General features: G+C 40.4%; 3 protein-coding genes across 3 annotated transcripts; all 3 read right to left on the bottom strand.

Moving 5' to 3' along the window:
• Nucleotides 1-4,346: 4,346 nt before the first annotated feature.
• LOC115229461 lies at nt 4,347-4,880 on the bottom strand. Its single transcript, XM_029799807.1, has one exon. The coding sequence runs from the start codon at nt 4,878-4,880 to the stop codon at nt 4,347-4,349; it is 534 nt and encodes a 177-aa protein (XP_029655667.1).
• A 5,344-nt stretch (nt 4,881-10,224) lies between these two features.
• Nucleotides 10,225-10,794, bottom strand: LOC115229462. Its single transcript, XM_029799808.1, has one exon. It carries the CDS (start codon nt 10,792-10,794, stop codon nt 10,225-10,227), a length of 570 nt encoding a protein of 189 aa, XP_029655668.1.
• Nucleotides 10,795-16,285: 5,491 nt separating this feature from the next.
• LOC118761368 (39S ribosomal protein L9, mitochondrial-like) lies at nt 16,286-19,406 on the bottom strand. The gene is made up of 3 exons (XM_036499213.1): nt 18,735-19,406; nt 17,124-17,204; nt 16,286-16,556 (listed from the first exon to the last, which is right to left on the bottom strand). Exons 1-3 carry the CDS (start codon nt 18,813-18,815, stop codon nt 16,419-16,421), a joined length of 300 nt encoding a protein of 99 aa, XP_036355106.1. The 5' UTR covers nt 18,816-19,406; the 3' UTR covers nt 16,286-16,418.
• Nucleotides 19,407-19,843: the final 437 nt, after the last annotated feature.

Raw genomic sequence — 19,843 nt, forward strand, 5'->3', positions numbered from 1 at the left:
CGTAAACTTATATCAATATTTGCCTGAATAATCATCATAATTCAGTGCAATCATTAACAGTACTTTCAAGCAATTCAGCTCCGAGCAACGCCGGGCAATTCTGCTAGTCTTATTATAAAAGGCAGATTTTATCTGCCTCCCTTTGTATCTTATAGAAATCTACAATATAGGATTTCTTCAATTACAATTTACCTAGCATTTTTAAGAGTAGAATGCATCGGGTCGTGCCAGATCCAGTTTTTAAAATTTCAACCCCAATTAAGCAAAATTTAGAGAAAACTCACATTGTGGTGTGTATGTCAAATGCTTTTCTTAGTTTGGGCTACAGCACACGCATACGCACACACACACAAACGGAGCGAACTGTTTCACTGACGCTATCACTCTAATTTCTCCTTTCTCTTTGCAACGATTAAAGTGAAAACAGTGAATCCGACAGCGATAAAGAAAATGAATTGGCACCTGAATGGAGTGAAAATTTAAAAACTGTTTCTTTCGGTGATTCTTTCGAAGAAACTGGACCAAGCCACATACTTTCCCAGGAGAGTAAAGCCTTAGACTATTTCTTTTTACTTTTTCGAATCAGCCTATTTGAAATCATTACGGCAGAAACGAACTGTTACGCTAAAATGTAAACAAAACGAAAGAAACGATAGTTTGTGGTTTCCCACAACCTTAAATGAAATTAAGGCCTATTTTGCCATAAATATTATTATGGGTATCAGAAAGTTGCCCAGAATAACAAATTCTATCGTAAAATTTTCTGGTATACCCAACTGAATATTAGCTAATAACCCATTTTCTATAGCGATGTTTGAACAAAATTTTAATAATTTTATATATTGTTGAATTTACCTGTATCTACCTGCAATTAGAGTCAATTTGTGACAAAAATTATAGTATAGAATTGGTTGAGAACATTCCATTAAATTATCTTCCAAAAACCAGATTAATATATTGATAAATAAAAAAGTTATTGTTGTTTAATGAAACCAGACTAAATTTATGATTACGTTAGAAAATAATTGAAACACATAAGGGGTGAATTTGGTCAGAAATATAGTAACGAAAGGGTTTAGAAAAACCAAAAAATATTTTATTCTTTATAAATGTTGTGTTCAAAATAACATTTTCTTTTAAGAATGTGTATATAACAAAGTATGTGTATACAACTACGTGGCTTATATCTTTATATATAAAACTGAAGTTGTGTGTCTGTCTCCTACGATTTAGATTCCTAACTACTCCCACATTTTGCGGTGCAGTGTAACCAAAACCGGGTATCTTATAGTCGTGAGTCATATCGAGCCCTACTGGGTATTAGCGCGCGTCTACGATGAGTCTACGATTTAAAAAAAATTTACCATCATATTTTTCCATTTTAATGCATTTTTCGCTATTATATAAGGGAAGTAACTCTCTAAAAATATCTACGATGTGTCAACGATTTAAAAAAAAATTTACCTTAATTTTTTTTCCATTTTAATGCATTGTTTTGCTATTTTTTGGCTATAACTCTCTAAAAATGCTTTTATAGTTATTTCCCTTACAAATCCGAGCAACGCCGGGCGATACTGCTAGTATATTATAATTTAGAACAAACAGTAAAAGGTTGTCATTATAGTACTCAAAGTTTCGAATATCGGAGTGGAGAGCCACGATACATTCTGGTCGGCTATTAATGGCAAATTATATGTGCAAATAATTATTAATAATAATATTGTCTCAGCGTGTCTCATGTACCCCGGGTTCACGTCCTTTTTTCACAGGATAGTCAGACATGACGATAAAATTATCTAAGCAGCAAGCAGGCTTGAGTGTATTTAAAATAGCGGTCGGGCGTCTTAAGAGGCCAGCAACTAGCACTGATGTCTTATAAAAATAGAACACTATCTGCAACAGTTAATGGTTTCCTAGCAACAAAACGGAAAATGTGTGTGTGTCTAAATACAGAGCGTGGTAAATAGATTTGTAGTGATCAATACAACGGTGCGAGCGCGCAACGCTCTCTCGCGCATACGCGAAGGCGGAAGGGAAGACCCTCTCGCGCATGCGCGATGACCGGAAGAACAGATTTGCTGTCGTGGCATTAGTTGAATGGCAGGGGAAGGCGAACCTTAACAAAGAGGCAAAGGAGCGTAAAACGTTGACCAACTGAGCGTCCAGAGGGACACATAGCAGTCAGCAGACAGCAGAAAGCCTTTCATTGAAGCAGACGCGTATTATTTTCGCTCCCTAAGGACGCCATTTTGACCAGTTCTGTTTGCAGTTGAACATTGTAAAATCTTACAGCGTTAAAGTTCAGCCTTGCACGCCCAGAACCAAGGGATCTCTTATTATAAAAGGCAGATTTTATCTGCCTCCCTTTGTATCTTATAGAAATCTACAATATAGGATTTCTTCAATTACAATTTACCTAGCATTTTTAAGAGTAGAATGCATCGGGTCGTGCCAGGTCCAGTTTTTAAAATTTCAACCCCAATTAAGCAAAATTTAGAGAAAACTCACATTGTGGTGTGTATGTCAAATGCTTTTCTTAGTGTGGGCTACAGCACACGCATACGCACACACACAGTGTGCTACGAATAAAGTGAAAGTAATTCACTGTATGTGTGTTGACAGGTAGACAATAGAATGCGATGGCGATGTAATATTTGTTTCTGTCTATGACGCTGATAGATACATGAGTAAAATGTATGGGAAGCTAAGAGATAAGTGTGAGTGAAAATGTTCTTGGAAGATAGGAGTAAATAGCGAGAGAGTTATTTGAGGAAGACTTTACATTAAATAAACGTAGTGGCCTGTCAAATGAAGAGGAGTGACAGGGTACTGGAGGAAATAGGGTGAGTGAGGAAGATGGCCCCTAGCAACCACACCTTTTAAGATAGGGATTTCTAAGGTAGCCCACGAGCATCATCACCTCATTCTACATGTCCCTGTAAATTTTGGAGCGAATCGGACGGGATAAAGTTATCTCTAAGAAACAGAAAGTTCGCCCAAAAGTGTATATAGATATTTAAATGTATTTATATATTCATCTATACACACATGTATGTATAATGTGCGTGTATATATTTCCATAGAGGTAACCATTCAATCCATACAAAGTTTTTTAGGACGAAAATATTTATATATAAAAGAAAGTGTGTGTCTGTCTCCTACGATTTAGATTCCTAACTACTCCCACATTTTGCGGTGCAGTGTAAACAAAACCGGGTATCTTATAGTCGTGAGTCATATCGAGCCCTTCTGGGTATTAGCGCGCGTCTACGATGAGTCTACGATTTAAAAAAAATTTACCATCATATTTTTCCATTTTAATGCATTTTTTCGCTATTATATACGGGAAATAACTCTCTAAAAATATCTACGATGTGTCAACGATTTAAAAAAAAATTTACCTTAATTTTTTTTCCATTTTTAATGCATTGTTTTGCTATTTTTTGGCTATAACTCTCTAAAAATGCTTATATAGTTATTTCCCTTAGAAACCCGAGCAACGCCGGGCGATACTGCTAGTATATTATAATTTAGAACAAACAGTAAAAGGTTGTCATTATAGTACTCAAAGTTTCGAATATCGGAGTGGAGAGCTACGATACATTCTCGTCGGCTATTAATGGCAAATTATATGTGCAAATAATTATTAATAATAATATTGTCTCACCGTGTCTCATGTACCCCGGGTTCACGTCCTTTTTTCACAGGATAGTTAGACATGACGATAAAATTATCTAAGCAGCAAGCAAGCTTGAGTGTATTTAAAATAGCGGTCGGGCGTCTTAAGAGGCCAGCAACTAGCACTGATGTCTTATAAAAATAGAACATTATCTGCAACAGTTAATGGTTTCCTAGCAACAAAACGGAAAATGTGTGGGTGTCTAAATACAGAGCGTGGTAAATAGATTTGTAGTGATCAATACAACGGTGCGCGCGCGCAACGCTCTCTCGCGCATACGCGAAGGCGGAAGGGAAGGGCCCTCTCGCGCATGCGCGATGACCGGAAGAACAGATTTGCTGTCGTGGCATTAGTTGAATGGCAGGGGAAGGCGAACCTTAACAAAGAGGCAAGGGAGCGTAAAACGTTGACCAACTGAGCGTCCAGAGGGACACATAGCAGTCAGCAGACAGCAGAAAGCCTTTCATTGAAGCAGACGCGTATTATCTTCGCTCCCTAAGGACGCCATTTTGACCAGTTCTGTTTGCAGTTGAACATTGTAAAATCTTACAGCGTTAAAGTTCAGCCTTGCACGCCCAGAACCAAGGGATCTCTTATTATAAAAGGCAGATTTTATCTGCCTCCCTTTGTATCTTATAGAAATCTACAATATAGACAATTGAGAATGTTAAATATAAATCGTCTTTGAAAGTTTCTTTGGCCAGTGAACAGTTCTGCCTGACCTCATAACATAAGGTTTGTTCGATGCGGGCTGCGACGACGATGTTGGTGTTGATAAAGGTGCATGTGTAAATGGTGGTGTTGTCAAAGGTGCATGTGTGAATGGTGGTGTTGTCAAAGGTGCATGTGAAGGTTCAACGATGGTTGTGGAAGTGGGGTCATCAAAAGATGTGGACACCTCAAAATATGCCCTTTTAAGACGGTCTACGGAGACGGTCTCCGAACGACCGTTAATGTCAAGTTTTAACACTTTCGGCGTTCGGGAAATCACACGAAAAGGTCCTTTATAAGGAGAAACAAGAGGTCCTTTGACAGAATCATCACGAACAATAACATGCGTCCAAGACTCAAGATCTGATGGCACATTAGAAGGAGGATTTTGGTGTCGAGGGCCCATTGGAGGAAGGGCAGAAAAATATCTGCATAGTCGAGCAACATAAGACTCTAAATTAAGAAACTGTGACTTGTCTGGCACCAACATCGTACCAGGCAATGCCAGTGTGGTACCATACAAGAGCTCGGCAGAAGAAAAACCAAGATCTGTTTTAATCGCAGTCCGACATCCAAGCAGGACGATAGGAAGAAATTCAGTCCACGACTGTGGATTCGGCGAGGCACGCAACGCGGCCTTAAGTTGCCTGTGGAAACGCTCCACCATCCCATTAGAAGCGGGATGGTAACTAGTGGTGCGTATATGATGCATCCCCAGGATTCGTGATTACTCACGAAATAAAACCGCTTCGAATTCTCGACCACGATCTGTGGTTAAACTGGACGGTACACCATACCTAGAAATCCAATTAGCTGGCAAGAGAAGAAAGCCAAAGGTTTAGTTTCACCATCTATGGTGTGCTGCAAGACAGCGCCAACTGCAGAATCTGATGCGTCCACAGATAAAGTAAGTGGAGCATCAGGAGCCGGATGTGCTAAAACAGGAACTGAAGCTAGTTCCTTTTTAACTAACTCAAAGGCAGACAGTGCTTCAGCTGAAAGAGTAAGACGGGCGTCCTTTTTAGAATTGCCCTTTAGCATCTGCGTTAAAGGAAACAACTTGTCCGCACACCGGTTTATGAAGCGTCGATAGAAATTAACTATACCCCAAAAATGGCGAAGTTGACGCAAAGAAGAAGGTGGTGCGATGCGCTGAATTGCATCGACTTTAGACGAGAGTGGTTTGATTCTACTCGAATCAATATAATGACCGAGAAAATCAAGAGATGATTGCCCCCCAAAAAACTTGTCTGGATTAATGCGAACACCATAGTCGCGAAGACGCTGAAAAAGCTGAGACAAGTGCTGGAGATGATTTTCATGTGTATCACTTTCGATGAGAATATCATCGACATACGCGAAAACAAAATCAAGTCCACGAACAACTTCATCTATAAAACGTTGGAGCGTACTACAGGCGTTCCGCAAACCAAAACTCATGTATAGAAATTCGAAACAACCGAAAGGAGTGGTAATTGCCGTTTTAGGAACATCGTCTGGGTTGACCGGTATTTGATGATAAGCACGTATGAGGTCAACCTTAGAAAAAATGGTACAGCCATGGAGATTTGCTGAAAAGTCATTGAGATTCCTAATTGGATATCTGTCCGGAATTTAGACGCCGATAATCTCCCACCGGACGAAAATCTGTATCCCCTTTTCGAACTAAATGAAGGGGTGAAGCCCATGGACTGGGGGATGGGCGTATCAGACCAAGCTGGAGCATATGCTCAAACTCAGCCCTAGCCGTTTTAAGACGGTCAGGTGCAAGACGCCGTAGGCGCGAAAAAACAGGCGGCCCAGTAGTTGTAATAAAATGGAGTGTCGAGTGTACGGGTTTTGCCATTTTAAAGGTAATATCAAGTAGCTCTGGAAAAGAAGCTGTAACAGGATCTGGAATCGGTATCACTGAAGGGGTGTCCGATCCGATCCCGTCACATTCAATTTAGTTAAATATAACCGACGAAGTCAGGTTATCTGGGAAAGACAGCAAATGTTGTTTTATTACTCGTGATGGTGTAGATCTGGTGTACGTATTTCTGAGGGGGACCGACAGCCGAATCTGTTGTACTGCTTCTTGTTGGCTGGTCGAAGTGGTTCGATGTGGTCCGCTGCTAAGTCGCTGCGTAGTTCTCAGAGACTGCCAATGCGCGTCTGTTCACGAGGGCTGCCAGGGCCAGAGAGACTGAGTGAGTGGACGGTGTTTTAAGGGTCAGTTTCCCGCACATGCGCATGGGGAAGACTTCCGGTGGCCACCCGGAAGTAGTCCCATTCTGCGCATGCGCGCTGAACCTTACACAGCAGCATCACTACATGGCTCCCCCTCGAGTGCGGAAGTACGAAAACAAGAAAATTTGTAGTGGTGCTGCAGAAAAACAGACGGCTTGCCGATCCCCCAGAAGATTTGGTACACAATATACTACAAAAAACAAGAAATTTGAAAGAAAGTCAAATATAAATTGTCTTTGAGAGTTTCTTTGGCCAATGCACTGTTCTGCCCGATCTTGTAACATACGGTGTGCTCGGGGCACCGTTGACGGCGAAGGTGGTGTTGTGGGAGCCGGTGAAGGCAAAGGTGTCTGTGCAGGTGAATGTGTTTGTGCAGGTGAAGGTGTCGGCGCTGGTGAAGGTGTTGTTAAAGGTGCATAGGTGGGTGTGGCAACGTTGTCATCAAAAGATGAAGACGCCTCAAAGTATGCTTTCTTCAGTCGGTCCACGGAAACAGTCTCCGAATGACCATTTATTTCAATGGTGAAAACCTTAGGTGTTCGAGAAAGCACACGGAAAGGTCTTTTATAAGGAGAAACAAGTGGTCCCTTGACAGAGTCGTTCCGAACAAAAACATGCGACCAAGTGTCCATATCCGGTGAGAGATGGGATGGTGGAGATTGTTTCCTGGGAACCATGGGTGGAAGATTCGAAAAATAGGAACGCAGTCTGGCGACATAGGTCGCCGGATCATGGGGCTGGGAAGTGTCTGGCACCAACATCGTACCAGGCAATGCCAGAGTGGTACCATACAGTAGCTCTGCAGAAGAAAATCCCAGGTCTGCCTTGACAGCAGTGCGACAACCGAGAAGCACAATTGGCAGAAATTCAATCCAGGACTGTGGATCTGAAGAGGCACGAAGAGCGGCCTTAAGCTGTCTATGGAACCGTTCAACTAATCCATTAGACGCTGGATGATAGCTGGTAGTGTGGATATGATGCACACCTAAAATGCGCGACAATTCGCGAAATAGCGAAGCTTCAAACTGACGTCCACAATCTGTAGTCAATCTGGACGGAACTCCGAAACGGGAAATCCGGTTCGAAACGAAGGCTCGCGCAACAGTCTCAGTAGAAATGTCTGCTATCGGAATGGCTTCTGTCCAGCGGGAGAAACGATCGACACAAGTTAACAGATAAGAAAACCCGCGACTCACAGGCCATGGTCCAACCAGATCGATGTGGACATGGCGAAAACGGGCCTCCGTAGGGGGGAAAATGTCCAAGCGGGGCACGAACGTGCCGTTGAATCTTGGACCGTTGACACTTGGAGCAGGTGCGTGTCCAAGAAGTAATAGTGCGACGCATATTCGGCCAGAAAAACCGAGCAGTGATCAGCTTAAGGGTGGCAGCGATGCCAGGATGTGATAAGGAGTGCAGTGCTTCAAACACTGAGCGTTGATGATTCTCAGGCACGAGTGGCCTGGGAGAACCAGTGGAAGTATCACCGAGAATGGTGCCTTCGGCTGACGGAAGCGGAGGGTGGGAAAACTGGCAACAGGAGAACCTGGGCGAAGTTAAGTCTAACGACGCCAAAGGTGGCTACTCCTGCGAGATGGCACTTAAGTCGATAGCAGCAGGAGACGAAAGGGTGCAGACTAGAAGGCGAGAGAGAGCGTCAGCAGGAACGTTCTCTTTTCCAGGTATGTGTCGAATGTTACTAGTAAATTGAGAGATAAAATCCAGGTGCCGGAAAGCACGAGGTGAGAGTTTGTCCGTTTTTGAACACAGGGCAAACGTAAGGGGCTTGTGATCCGTATAGATCACAAAATCTCGCCCTTCAAGTTGATGCTGGAAATGACGAACCGATAGATAGATCGCTAGGAGCTTACGATCAAAGGTGCTGTATCGTCGTTCAGCTGGTTGCAGTTGACGGGAAATGAAAGCCAGAGGTCGAATATGATCATCCACTGTGTGTTGTAACACAGCGCCAATCGCAGTGTCCGATGCGTCTACAGTCAAAGAGAGAGAAGCACCAGGAACCGGATGTGCAAGCAAAGAAACAGAAGCCAGCTCCTTCTTAATGGACTCAAAGGCTGTCACTGCCTCAACAGAGAGGGTGACTTGACCGTCCTTTCTAGGAGTGTCCTTTAATAGCCTGGTGAGAGGAAGTAGCTTATCTGCACAACCGGGAATAAAACGTCTGTAGAAATTGATCATCCCTAGATAATGCCTGAGCTGGCGCAAGGAAGTGGGAGGTGCGATGCGTTGAATGGCATCGACCTTTGACGACAGAGGGCTGATTCCACTCGAATCAATATGATGGCCTAGAAAATCTAGAGAAGAGCGTCCGAAAACACACTTGTCGGGATTTATACGTATACTATAAGCGCGAAGACGCTGAAAAAACTGAGAAAGGTGCTGGAGATGATTTTCACGTGTGTCGCTCGCAATGTGTATATCATCGACATTGGCAAACACAAAATAAATACCGCGGACAACCTCATCAATGAAACGCTGGAAAGTGCTGGTAGCATTCCGCAAACCGAAACTCATATACAAAAACTCAAAACACCCAAAAGGGGTAGTGATCGTAGTTTTCGGAACGTCGGCTGGGTTGACCGGTATTTGATGGTACGCGCGTATAAGGTCGACCTTCGAAAAAATGGTACAACCATGGAGATTTGCCGTAAAGTCCTGTATAATTCTGATTGGATACCTGTCGGCTATTGTTACGGCATTGAGGCGTCGATAGTCTCCTACCGGGCGAAAATCAGACTCGCCCTTTCGCGCCAAATGAAGGGGAGACGCCCATGGGCTGGTGGAGGGGCGTATAAGGCCAAGTTGAAGCATGTGCTCAAACTCGGCCCTAGCCGTCTTTAGACGGTCAGGCGCAAGGCGCCGTGGGCGCGAAAAAACAGGCGGCCCAGTGGTGGTGATAAAATGAAGGGTCGAGTGGGTAGGCTTTTCCGGTTGAAAGGCAATATCCAATAGCTCCGGAAATGAAGCCAAAAGAGAGTGAAAAACGTCTCCAGAGGTGGCAACAAAGAATGTCGGGCTAAGGACCGCATTGGTGGAACTCCCAGTCGGCGTCGAGAGCGACGTCGTGCTGTTAAGAAGCCTCCGACGCCTGACATCCACCAATAGATTAAATCTATCCAAGAAATCAGCGCCGAGAATAGGATGCGGGATGTCAGCGGGATGACGAATGTTGATGTCGAGGCGCAGCGAAATCTGACCGAAGGTGGTTATGGGAGACGAGTAAATGGCATGCAAGACAATTGAAGAGCGCTTGGGCTTGTCTGCAGTCAGACGAAGGGGCCAGATGCTGCAACAAGAGCCAGTGTCCACCATGAAGAATTTCTTCGACACAAGATCTTTTACAAAGAACGCACGATTTTTGGGAAACGAGAAAGAAGAAGGTGACGTGCTCACCTCCTCCTGATTTAGTTTCCCGAGGGCTGGAAAGTGCACGGCTGGGTACACCGTTCTGCCTTTTCGGCATACTTGGAATGGTACCAGCACCAGCCGGAACGAGAAACAGAGTCACTCCGACTACGAGAAACAGAGCCACTGCGACTACGACTGCGAGGTCGGCGCCCGATCGCACGCCACAGATCATTGATTCACTGCGTAAGTGCATCGATCCTCTCGGCTAGAGAATTTTGCGTCGGAGAAAATGTCGGAGGGGGCTCTGTACATGCGTACAGGCCTCGCGATGGAGATGGTCCCGAAAATTCTAATATTTTATCGGCCATCGTGGCAATCTGGTCTACTGACACAGACTCCAGTGCCGTGGCCAACATTGTCTGCACGTGGGCAGGCAACCTGGAGAAGAAAATCTTCCGCAAGAGTGGTGCGTCTGCTGCGTTCCCGCTTAGCTCCCTTAGGTGGTGCAGGAACTGGGATGGAGTCCTGTCCCCCAACTGTTCGTCGGCCATCAGCTCATTAAATTGACTCTCCTCCGACCGCGTGTTGCGGCGGAGGATTTCGGCTTTTACTGACGCGTATGTGGCGTCAGGGTGGGGACTCATTATGAGATCCCTGACCGATGTGGCGAGTCGGGAAGGCAAACTCGAATATAGCAGATGCAACTGCTGCTGTGGAGGAACGGCATGTGCGGCAAAATGCGACTCCACATGGGCAAGCCACAGACCCGCATCCCCTGTGAATGAAGGCAAACCTGATGCAGCCATGTTTGTCCGAAAAATCGCCTGTCAGAAAGGGGCAGAAGGTAAGAACGAGAAGTGGAGAACACGTGGAACCGACAAAGCAAACCAAAAAAAAATCGTGTTTTGTGTACTGGTGTATGTGTGTGTGCACCTCGTGGGTAGTAAAGAAATAGGTGTGTGTGTGCACAAAGGAAAAACAAAAGCTACAGAAAAGAAAAAAAATAATGTGTGTGTGTGTTTTTTTTTTTTCAGTGTACTGAGTGCGATGGATAAAACTTTTGTTTGTACGCACCTTCGCTGTCCTGAAAGGAAAAGAAAATGATAATGAAACTGAGTGTTCAGTGTGCTAACTGGCAAAACCTGTTCGCTGCGTCTTCTGTTCTTTTTTTTTTTTTACTCGGGGTCACCAATTGTAACAGGATCTGGAATCGATATCACTGAAGGGGTGTCCGATCTGATCCCGTCACATTCAATTTAGTTAAATATAACAGACGAAGTCAGGTTATCTGGGAAAGACAGCAAATGTTGTTTTATTACTCGTGATGGTGTAGATCTGGTGTACGTATTTCTGAGGGGGACCGACAGCCGAATCTGTTGTACTGCTTCTTGTTGGCTGGTCGAAGTGGTTCGATGTGGTCCGCTGCTAAGTCAGTGCATAGTTCTCAGAGACTGCCAATGCGCGTCTGTTCACGAGGGCTATCAGGGCCAGAGAGACTGAATGAGTGGACGGTATTTTAGGGGTCAGTTTCCCGCACATGCGCATGGGGAAGACTTCCGGTGGCCACCCGGAAGTAGTCCCATTCTACGCATGCGCGCTGAACCATACACAGCAGCATCACTACAAAGCCAAAAGAGAATGAAAAACATCTCCAGATGTAGAAACAATAAATGTCGGGCTAAGAGCTGAATCGGTAGATTCTCTGGTCGGCGTGGAGAGTGTAGTTGAACTGTCGACTAGCCTCCGACGTCTGACATCTACCAATAAATCAAAGTTATATAGAAAATCCGCTCCTAAAATAGGATGCGGAATGTCAGCAATGACAAAAACCCACTGAAAATCTCGACGAAGATTTATGTCAAGGCGTAAAGAGATCTGACCAAATGTGGCTATTGGTGATGAGTCAATAGCGTGCAAAATAACATTAGGTTAGGGTTGCCAGACGTCCCTTATATAAGGGATGTGGCCCATATTTGATAATTTTGTCTCCTGTCCCGTACTGATCTTTCAGGGACACGCTAAATGTCCCAAATTTAGTTAATTTCCAAATCTCGAAATAAAAATATATTTTTACTACCTTCTTATGGTTCTTAGTTGTAATTGTTTACTTTTTTCATATCCTCTTTGATTGGTTAAAATTACACAAATAGGACAACTTTAACACGAAATAACTTCTAAGATACGAAATTTTGTCAAAAATGTTGAAAGTGAACCGTGTTCAGCATGAGAAATTACACCAGTATACGAAGTTTCAAACTGTTTAGTTAAAAAAAATAATTTTTTAATCTGTGAGCGAAACTGAACAGATCCGTCCTGTGTAGGCTTGTTGTCCCAGTAAGTGGAAAGCTCAAGAGTTACCTCTGTGGCACACACTCTAGCAACACCATGCTGCTCCATAAAAGCATCATCCAGGGTGCGAAACACTTCTTGCAAGTTATGCTAGCACCATCGGCATGAAAAGCCAGCAACAATAAGTTAGTGTTAACATATTTAATGTAAGCAACCTCAAAAAATTAAGTTTTTAGTCTTGAAGAATAATAACTAATAGTGTTGTCAGTCTTGTAGCAGGCATGGGAGTCAACTCTAGCTATATTTCAATATAATTCTGTCCTCATTATTGAAGCATAAATCTTCACCATAATTGCTGAAACAGTGATAAATATTTCAGTAAGTAAATTATTGTATATTGTAAGAAACCAGAAGTATTTAGAGAATAAGTGCTTCAGAAATAACCTTTACTTGAAAAGCAATAAATAAATTTGTTCATTCATTCTATGTCCATTTTTTCATGCTAGCATAGATTGAATAATTACTTATTCATCCTTTGTTTTACAGCTAGATGTTCTTATTTTGTGAACCCTTCCAAGGATTATTAAAAAAAGCTCACTAGAAATAAGTAAGCAGTGAGGAAAAAACAATATTACATAGTCACAGTTAGTATTTGGGACTGCCCACCATGTATCACTTTTAATTCTCTTCTTCACAAGTTGCTATATCTATTAAACAAGAGGGAAATTCTTTTATACTGATGAGTTTCTTCAAGACAGGTGCCTTCACTTTGGTTAGAGATATCAAATTTCTTGCTGGTCTCTAATGAGAGCAAAAGAGGGGAAAGGGCAATCTACAGATGAACAGATTGTGTACACTCACAGTACAAATAAAATGTTATTAAACAAATATTTCAGTACTGTTGAAAGTATGTGTTATCTAGGTAAGAATAGCTAAATTAATATTGTAAGCATTGAAAATTTTGTGGTATTTGTGTGAGGCTGAAAAATATTTTACATGAGCTAGAAAGTTCTTAGCAATATTTGTATCGACAGCTAAACTGTGGAGGTTGATAGGGTCTTGGTTAGTCTATGTTGAATATACATCTGCACATGCATTTTTAAAATAAGGCAAGCTTTCTTAAAGATAGCAGTTACCCTATTCACACCATTAATATTTATCCAATAGAAAGACCAGTCTGTATCTGTTCCACAAAGTGCCAGAACAGATACTGCCAGATGTCCTACTTGATCCAAGTTCTGCCAATCTACCATTATTAACCCTGAAAACATGAATGGCAAAGTTTACCAGGGAGGGATTTGGACTGAGAGTGCAGAGAGTCAGAACAAATACTGTGAAGCATTCTGGCCCAAGAGTCTAACGATTTTCCCAATCTACTTCCTTGTGAAGGACACTTCCTGCGTCCTGCTTTTTAGTTTCAGGGTGGGTAGGGAGAAAGATACCTTCACTACAGTTAGAGATATTGAATTTTTTGCTAGTCTCTAATGAGAACAAAGAAGAGGGAAAAGAGCAAACAGGGTAAATATATCAGTTACAGATGAACACATTATATACACTCACAAATAAAATGTTATGCAATATGTCCATGGCATATAGCAGCAATGTTATAAAACCTCTATGAAAATTGATTGACCTTAGATAGGCACATCTGAAAGTATTAAAAAACAAACAAGGGTACTTTATAACAAAAACAAAACAAAAGCAAAATTTAAAGAAATATTAAAAAACAAGAAACTACAATGGTACTTTTTAAAATGATTTAATTTAAAAACAAATATAAAAAAACTTTCTAATTAGCAAATACTAGCAGTATCGCCCGGCGTTGCTCGGGTTTGTTTCGACCCGCTGGAATTGTAATTTTGAAGAGTAAAAATTTTGTGAACATTTTTCTGGTCGAAATACACCGAAAAGTGGCGACACAGCAGTGAAAAAATCGTAAAAAATAGGGATTTTCATAGAAAAAAGCATCTTTTTGATGTAAATAATTTTTGGTGTTAACATGGTCCGATTTGAATTTTATGTTCTACGGAAGGAAGAGCAACCCTTCTTCTATCATACTCTCAATTTTGGTCGACTTGCGCCGCAGGGTCTCGGAGGAGATAGTGTTAGTTGAAGGTTACCAAACGTGGCGCACACAGACAACTTTAGCTTTATATAGAGATAACACACACACATTAATACACATACATAGACACACACACACATGTATGTATGGATGTATATATGGGTACTTGTATCGCAGAGTGGTCCCGGTTGCGCACACGCGGATTCGCGCGTGCGAGCCAGACGTAGGTACTCGATACTCGATCGCCCTTAAATAATTACTTTTTTTTACAGAAACGCGAACGTATATAACGCGCAAAATTATTCCGTACAATTTATCAAATTAAATAACGCAAAATTAATATATTTTTTGAAATTGCAAATTATTTAGAATATAAAAATCTGGCTGCTATTTCTAGGTGCCTGAGTAACAACCTCGCGGATTTACAGATAAATGAATTAATTACTATTTTACAGAATAAAATTAAATAATTCTTGAAAATTAATTAATATTAATATTTTTTGAACAAAGTAAATAATTTTTAAAACTTAAATAATAATTTTTTTTACACAAACGCGAACGGGGAAAAGGGGGTGGCGAATTCGATTTTTTTATTTTCGTTGAATGAATAGAAAAAATGTATAATATATGTTGTACATACCTAAATTTTTTCTTTTTCATGACATTGTAGCAAAATAGTAGTGAATTATATAAATACCAGCAGTACATTTTTTTTCTGGGGTATTTTTTTTCAACCTCGTCACATATTTGCCCCTTTCAATTTAAACAAAGTCTTAATTAAGCAATTACGGCAGCTTAGCAATGGTTTCAATACAGGCGTGACATCTGTATCTCAATTGTTCAAAACCCTTCGAATTTTTTCGCACGTGATGATATCATAGTGAAAACTTTCAATTACGCGCGCTTAGAAGTACGCTCGCAAATCAATACTACCAAAATTTTGAAGTTCGCGCTCCGCTTGTGTGTGTGTGTGTGTGTGCGTGCTTTAGGTGTACGTAGGTATGTGTTTTTGTGTGTGTGTGTCACTGAAGCCATACATACATATATACATACATAACCTCTCTCTCTCTCTTTTCTCTCTCAGTCACTCACTACAAAAAGTGAATAAAAAAAGTTCAGTTATTTCTGTCTTTCACTCTCTCTGTCTCTTTACACACACTAACAAAAGCACTTCACTTACACACGACACTTTCTGTGTCGCACAACCCATCAAACACACACACACACACACACACACACACACACACACACACACACACACACACACACACACACACACACACACACACTCACGCACGCACACATGTACATCAATGCTTTCGGAGTGAAATGTTAAAATATTGAGTTTTCTCGAATTTTGTCTTAATTGGGGGTGAAATTGAAAGAAATTTGTTATGGCATGACCGAATGGAGTACTTTGAAAAATCTTAGGTAAACTCTAATTGAAGAAATTGTGTGAGGAGTAAATCGTTATGTATTTATTTGTTTCTGTTTGCTGTGTTTTTTTTTTATTTTTTGAGTAGTGGTTTAAGGTACACTTGCAAAGAGAAAGTGGGAGAAATTATGTTGATAGCATGAGTGATCCGTTTTATAGAAATACTTTCAGTTTAGTCTTCCTCAAATCACTCTGTCGCTATTTACTCTCTTCCAAGAACATTTTCACTCACTCTTATCTCTTAGCTTGCCATACATTTTACTCATGTATCTATCAGCGTGATAGACAGAAACAAATATTACATCGCCATCGCCATCGCCATCGCATTCTATTGTCTACCTGTCAACACACACACAGTGAATTACTTTCAGTTTATTCGTTGCACACTGTGTGTGTGCGTGTGCGTGTGGTGTAAACCACATTAAGAAAAGCATTTGACATACACACCAGAATGTGAGTTTTCTGTAAATTTTGCTTAATTGGAGTTTAAATTTTAAAAACTGGACCTGGCATGACCCGATGCATTCTACTCTTAAAATGCTAGGTAAATTGTAATTGAAGAAATCCTATATTGTAGATTTCTATAACTGACAAAGGGAGGCAGATAAAATCTGCCTTTTATAATAAGAGATATAGCAACTTTAATCATTCCCTATTTGTCTGTGCTCCTTTTGTCTTTTTAACGTGGTTGGTAAGTTGGTAGGAATAACGTCTTTCGAAGGATCTTTATGTTTCAAAATAATGAGGCATTTCACCGTCACCTCTTCTTTACCATTCATCTGAAATGTAAAGAAGTAAATATAGTCACAGGTATCTGGTGTGTACTTGTGTGTGTGTGTGTGTGTGTGTGTGTGAAATAAAAGTACATGCATTTCTTTAAACAGCATGTTTGGTTCAACAACTGGCTTAATATTAAGCCAATTCAAGTCTCTGACAATGCATCCAGTTATTGTTTAGCCCTAGGCCAGACCTATAATTAATGGTATTCCAGTCATGATCATTATTCTCTTCAAGCATAGAGCATCTAGGACTTCATTATCCAATGTAGCCTTCTTCAATTTTTTAGATGATAAGGTAAGATTTGAGAAAGGTTTTACTATTTCTGGCATACTGGGTGATCATGAAGAGTCTCCATCATTGGCTTTAATACATCCAGTTAGTATAAGAAGTCAATGCATGTATTACAGGTAATGAAACAGAAAAGGCAAAATTGAGAGTAAAACTTAGTTTTCACTATTGTTTTAGTAGAGATAGAGTAACAGTAGAGAAATACAGACAAGATATATAAATAACAACAATAAAATTGTCGGTGATCTTCTAGAAGTAACTTGAAAACACAAGCTTACTTTCAATTGTATATCTATTTCCTCAGGTTCTGTAATTATTTTATCAGGCAGAGTGATGACTTCTTCAGCTACTTCAACACCCTTCAGAAACAGAAAGAGAATTAAAAGGAAAATAAGAGAACAAACAATATTACTGTAATTGTATTAATTGACCTAATGAATATGCTAGATAGTATATCTATTATTTGGACTAATTGTTGAAATACAGGGTTTATTCCTTTTCATACATAAAGGGATTACACGAGGCATGTAGATGTGAATGTGGCCTCAAACGTTCTGGTGAAAGGTAAGATTTATGATAAACTAATGCAAAATATATAGCTCTTGAATCTAGGCTATAAATTTTCATTTTTACATATCATCATAAGTGCATTAGGCTATGTATCTAGGGATCTGCACAAAAAAAATCCAATCTGTTAATGGCACAGCAAAAATTTGTAAGATGTTCAAAAGATTCTTGATCTGAGATACTTTAGATAAATATGTGCATACACTTGGCTGTGTTCATCTACAAGGACATACAATGTACATGTCAATGTCTATCATGAGCTGTGAAGCAGAAAATAATTCCTCAAAGATAGTCTTTATAAAGAACAAATTTCACTCTATTATTACTGAAGAGCACTTAAATTCTTTATCCATATAGTCTGTAAAGAATGACATACAAGGTACTTGACAATGTCTATCATGAGCTGCGAAGCAGAAAATAATTCCTCAAAGATAGTCTTTATAAAGAACAAATTTCACTCTACTATTACTGAAGAGCGCTTACATTCTTTATCCAAACAGTCTGTAAAGAATGACATTGCAAGGAAACTCTTAATATGATAAAAGTTAAGTTTACATGAATAAATTGCAGAAAAAAGAGCAGTTTGTGAAATGTGGTTCATGTAATATGTATTCTCACAGGTGTTTAAAATGAAAGATTATATTAACTCTAGTCTTTGCTATGTTTTATTTCATTAATCTACATATCATCAAGCATAAATAATGCCTAATTTTCATCCTTCCATATCTTAAAAACTATATGAGAAGTAACACAGTATAGCAATTTAAACCAAAAGCTGAGATGTGCTGGTTAAATTTTATTTAAAAATTTCTAGTAATCTGTCATGGAACAAGCATATCGAAAAAGGTAACAGTGATCACTCAGTGCATGTTACTGGGAGAAAGAGGCTCACTGCATGGCCCTTTTTTCCATAGATTTCACATTTTCCATCCTTTGGGCTTCAAAGTCCTTGCATGGGTAGTAGGGCCTTTCACATCTTGCTGAAAGGTATTCTATAATTATCCTACAAGAGTGGAAGGTGTGGGATGTAATAGTTCAAACTTTAGGACCACAAAAATGAAAGTCAGCTACTGACTAGATTAAAATAGATGTACTTTTGGAGTAAATATGCAACACTGCATGTTACATGTTACTCTAAAGTTTTTAGGATAATTTAGGCCCTACAATCAAGATTCATGTTATATCTTTTACAGTATTTACTCTTCTCAAAGTATATTCAATCAAAATTAATCTTCTTTAGCATAATATGGTATCTGCTGAGTCTATCTTCACAATTAGTTAAAGATTATAAAAGAAAATAGTTAAACAGTAGAATACTTTACCCTCAGTCTAAAAGCCACAACAACATGCTCCTTGCTCAACACCCATGGATTATCACCACTCATTGGAATAGCAAGGTACATGTTAGATAATGTTTTCAGAGTCTACAAATAAAATATCAAGAAATTATTACCGTCATCATTGGTTTAATGATTATATCTTTCACACAAATAAAGCAGCTATCCTCTCAGAATTCTATTTTTATGACAGTTTTATTTCCATTGTTCTGTGTTAACATATAGCCAAGATGTTAAATTTTTGTTTTGTGTTGGAGCAAATTTACAGTTACAGCTACCTGTTACCACTTAACCCAGGGAACAGAGAATAAAATGCATTTTTATCAACCAAGTAGACTGAAGCCTGTAGATTTATATTCCTTGAAAAGGCTCATGAACTTACAAAATTGGGGACATAAATGAAGTAATGTGACATGCCATCATCCTAATAATAATGTTTCCTAACAGGCGGCATAAAGCTACATATTTTGCTAGCAGAGAACAGTTGATTAAATCAAATCCATTATTTGACTGGTTTTATTTTATCAACCTGGAAAGATAAAAGGCTGTGTTGACTTTGATGGGGTTTGAATGCATATGTAACTAAATATTGATTTTAAATTTTGGAACAAGACCAGCAATTTCGGGAAGTGGGTAAGTTGATTACATCAGCTCCATAGTTCAACTGGTATTTGGCAGAATTTGAACTCAGAACATAAGATAGGTGAGATGCCACCAAGTATTTTGCTCAGTGTGCTAATGATTTTGCCAGCTTACCACATTGATGTGACTAAATATTGGTTTCAAATTTTGGCATCATCATCATCATCATCATCATCATTTAGCATCCGTTTTCCATGCTAGCATGGGTTGGACGGTTCAACTGGGGTCTGTGAAGCCAGAAGGCTGCATCAGGCCCAGTCTGATCTGGCAGTGTTTCTACAGCTGGATGCCCTTCCTAACACCAACCACTCCGCGAGTGTAGTGGGTGCTTTTTACGTGCCACCTGCACAGGAGCCAGACGGAGCTGGCAAACGGCCACGAACAGATGGTGCTTTTACGTGCCACCGGCACGGGGGCCAGGTGAGGCTGGCAACGGACACAAACGGATGGTG

This window comes from Octopus sinensis, unplaced genomic scaffold (assembly GCF_006345805.1).
Source record: "Octopus sinensis unplaced genomic scaffold, ASM634580v1 Contig12731, whole genome shotgun sequence".
Taxonomy (NCBI): Eukaryota; Metazoa; Mollusca; class Cephalopoda; order Octopoda; family Octopodidae; genus Octopus; species Octopus sinensis.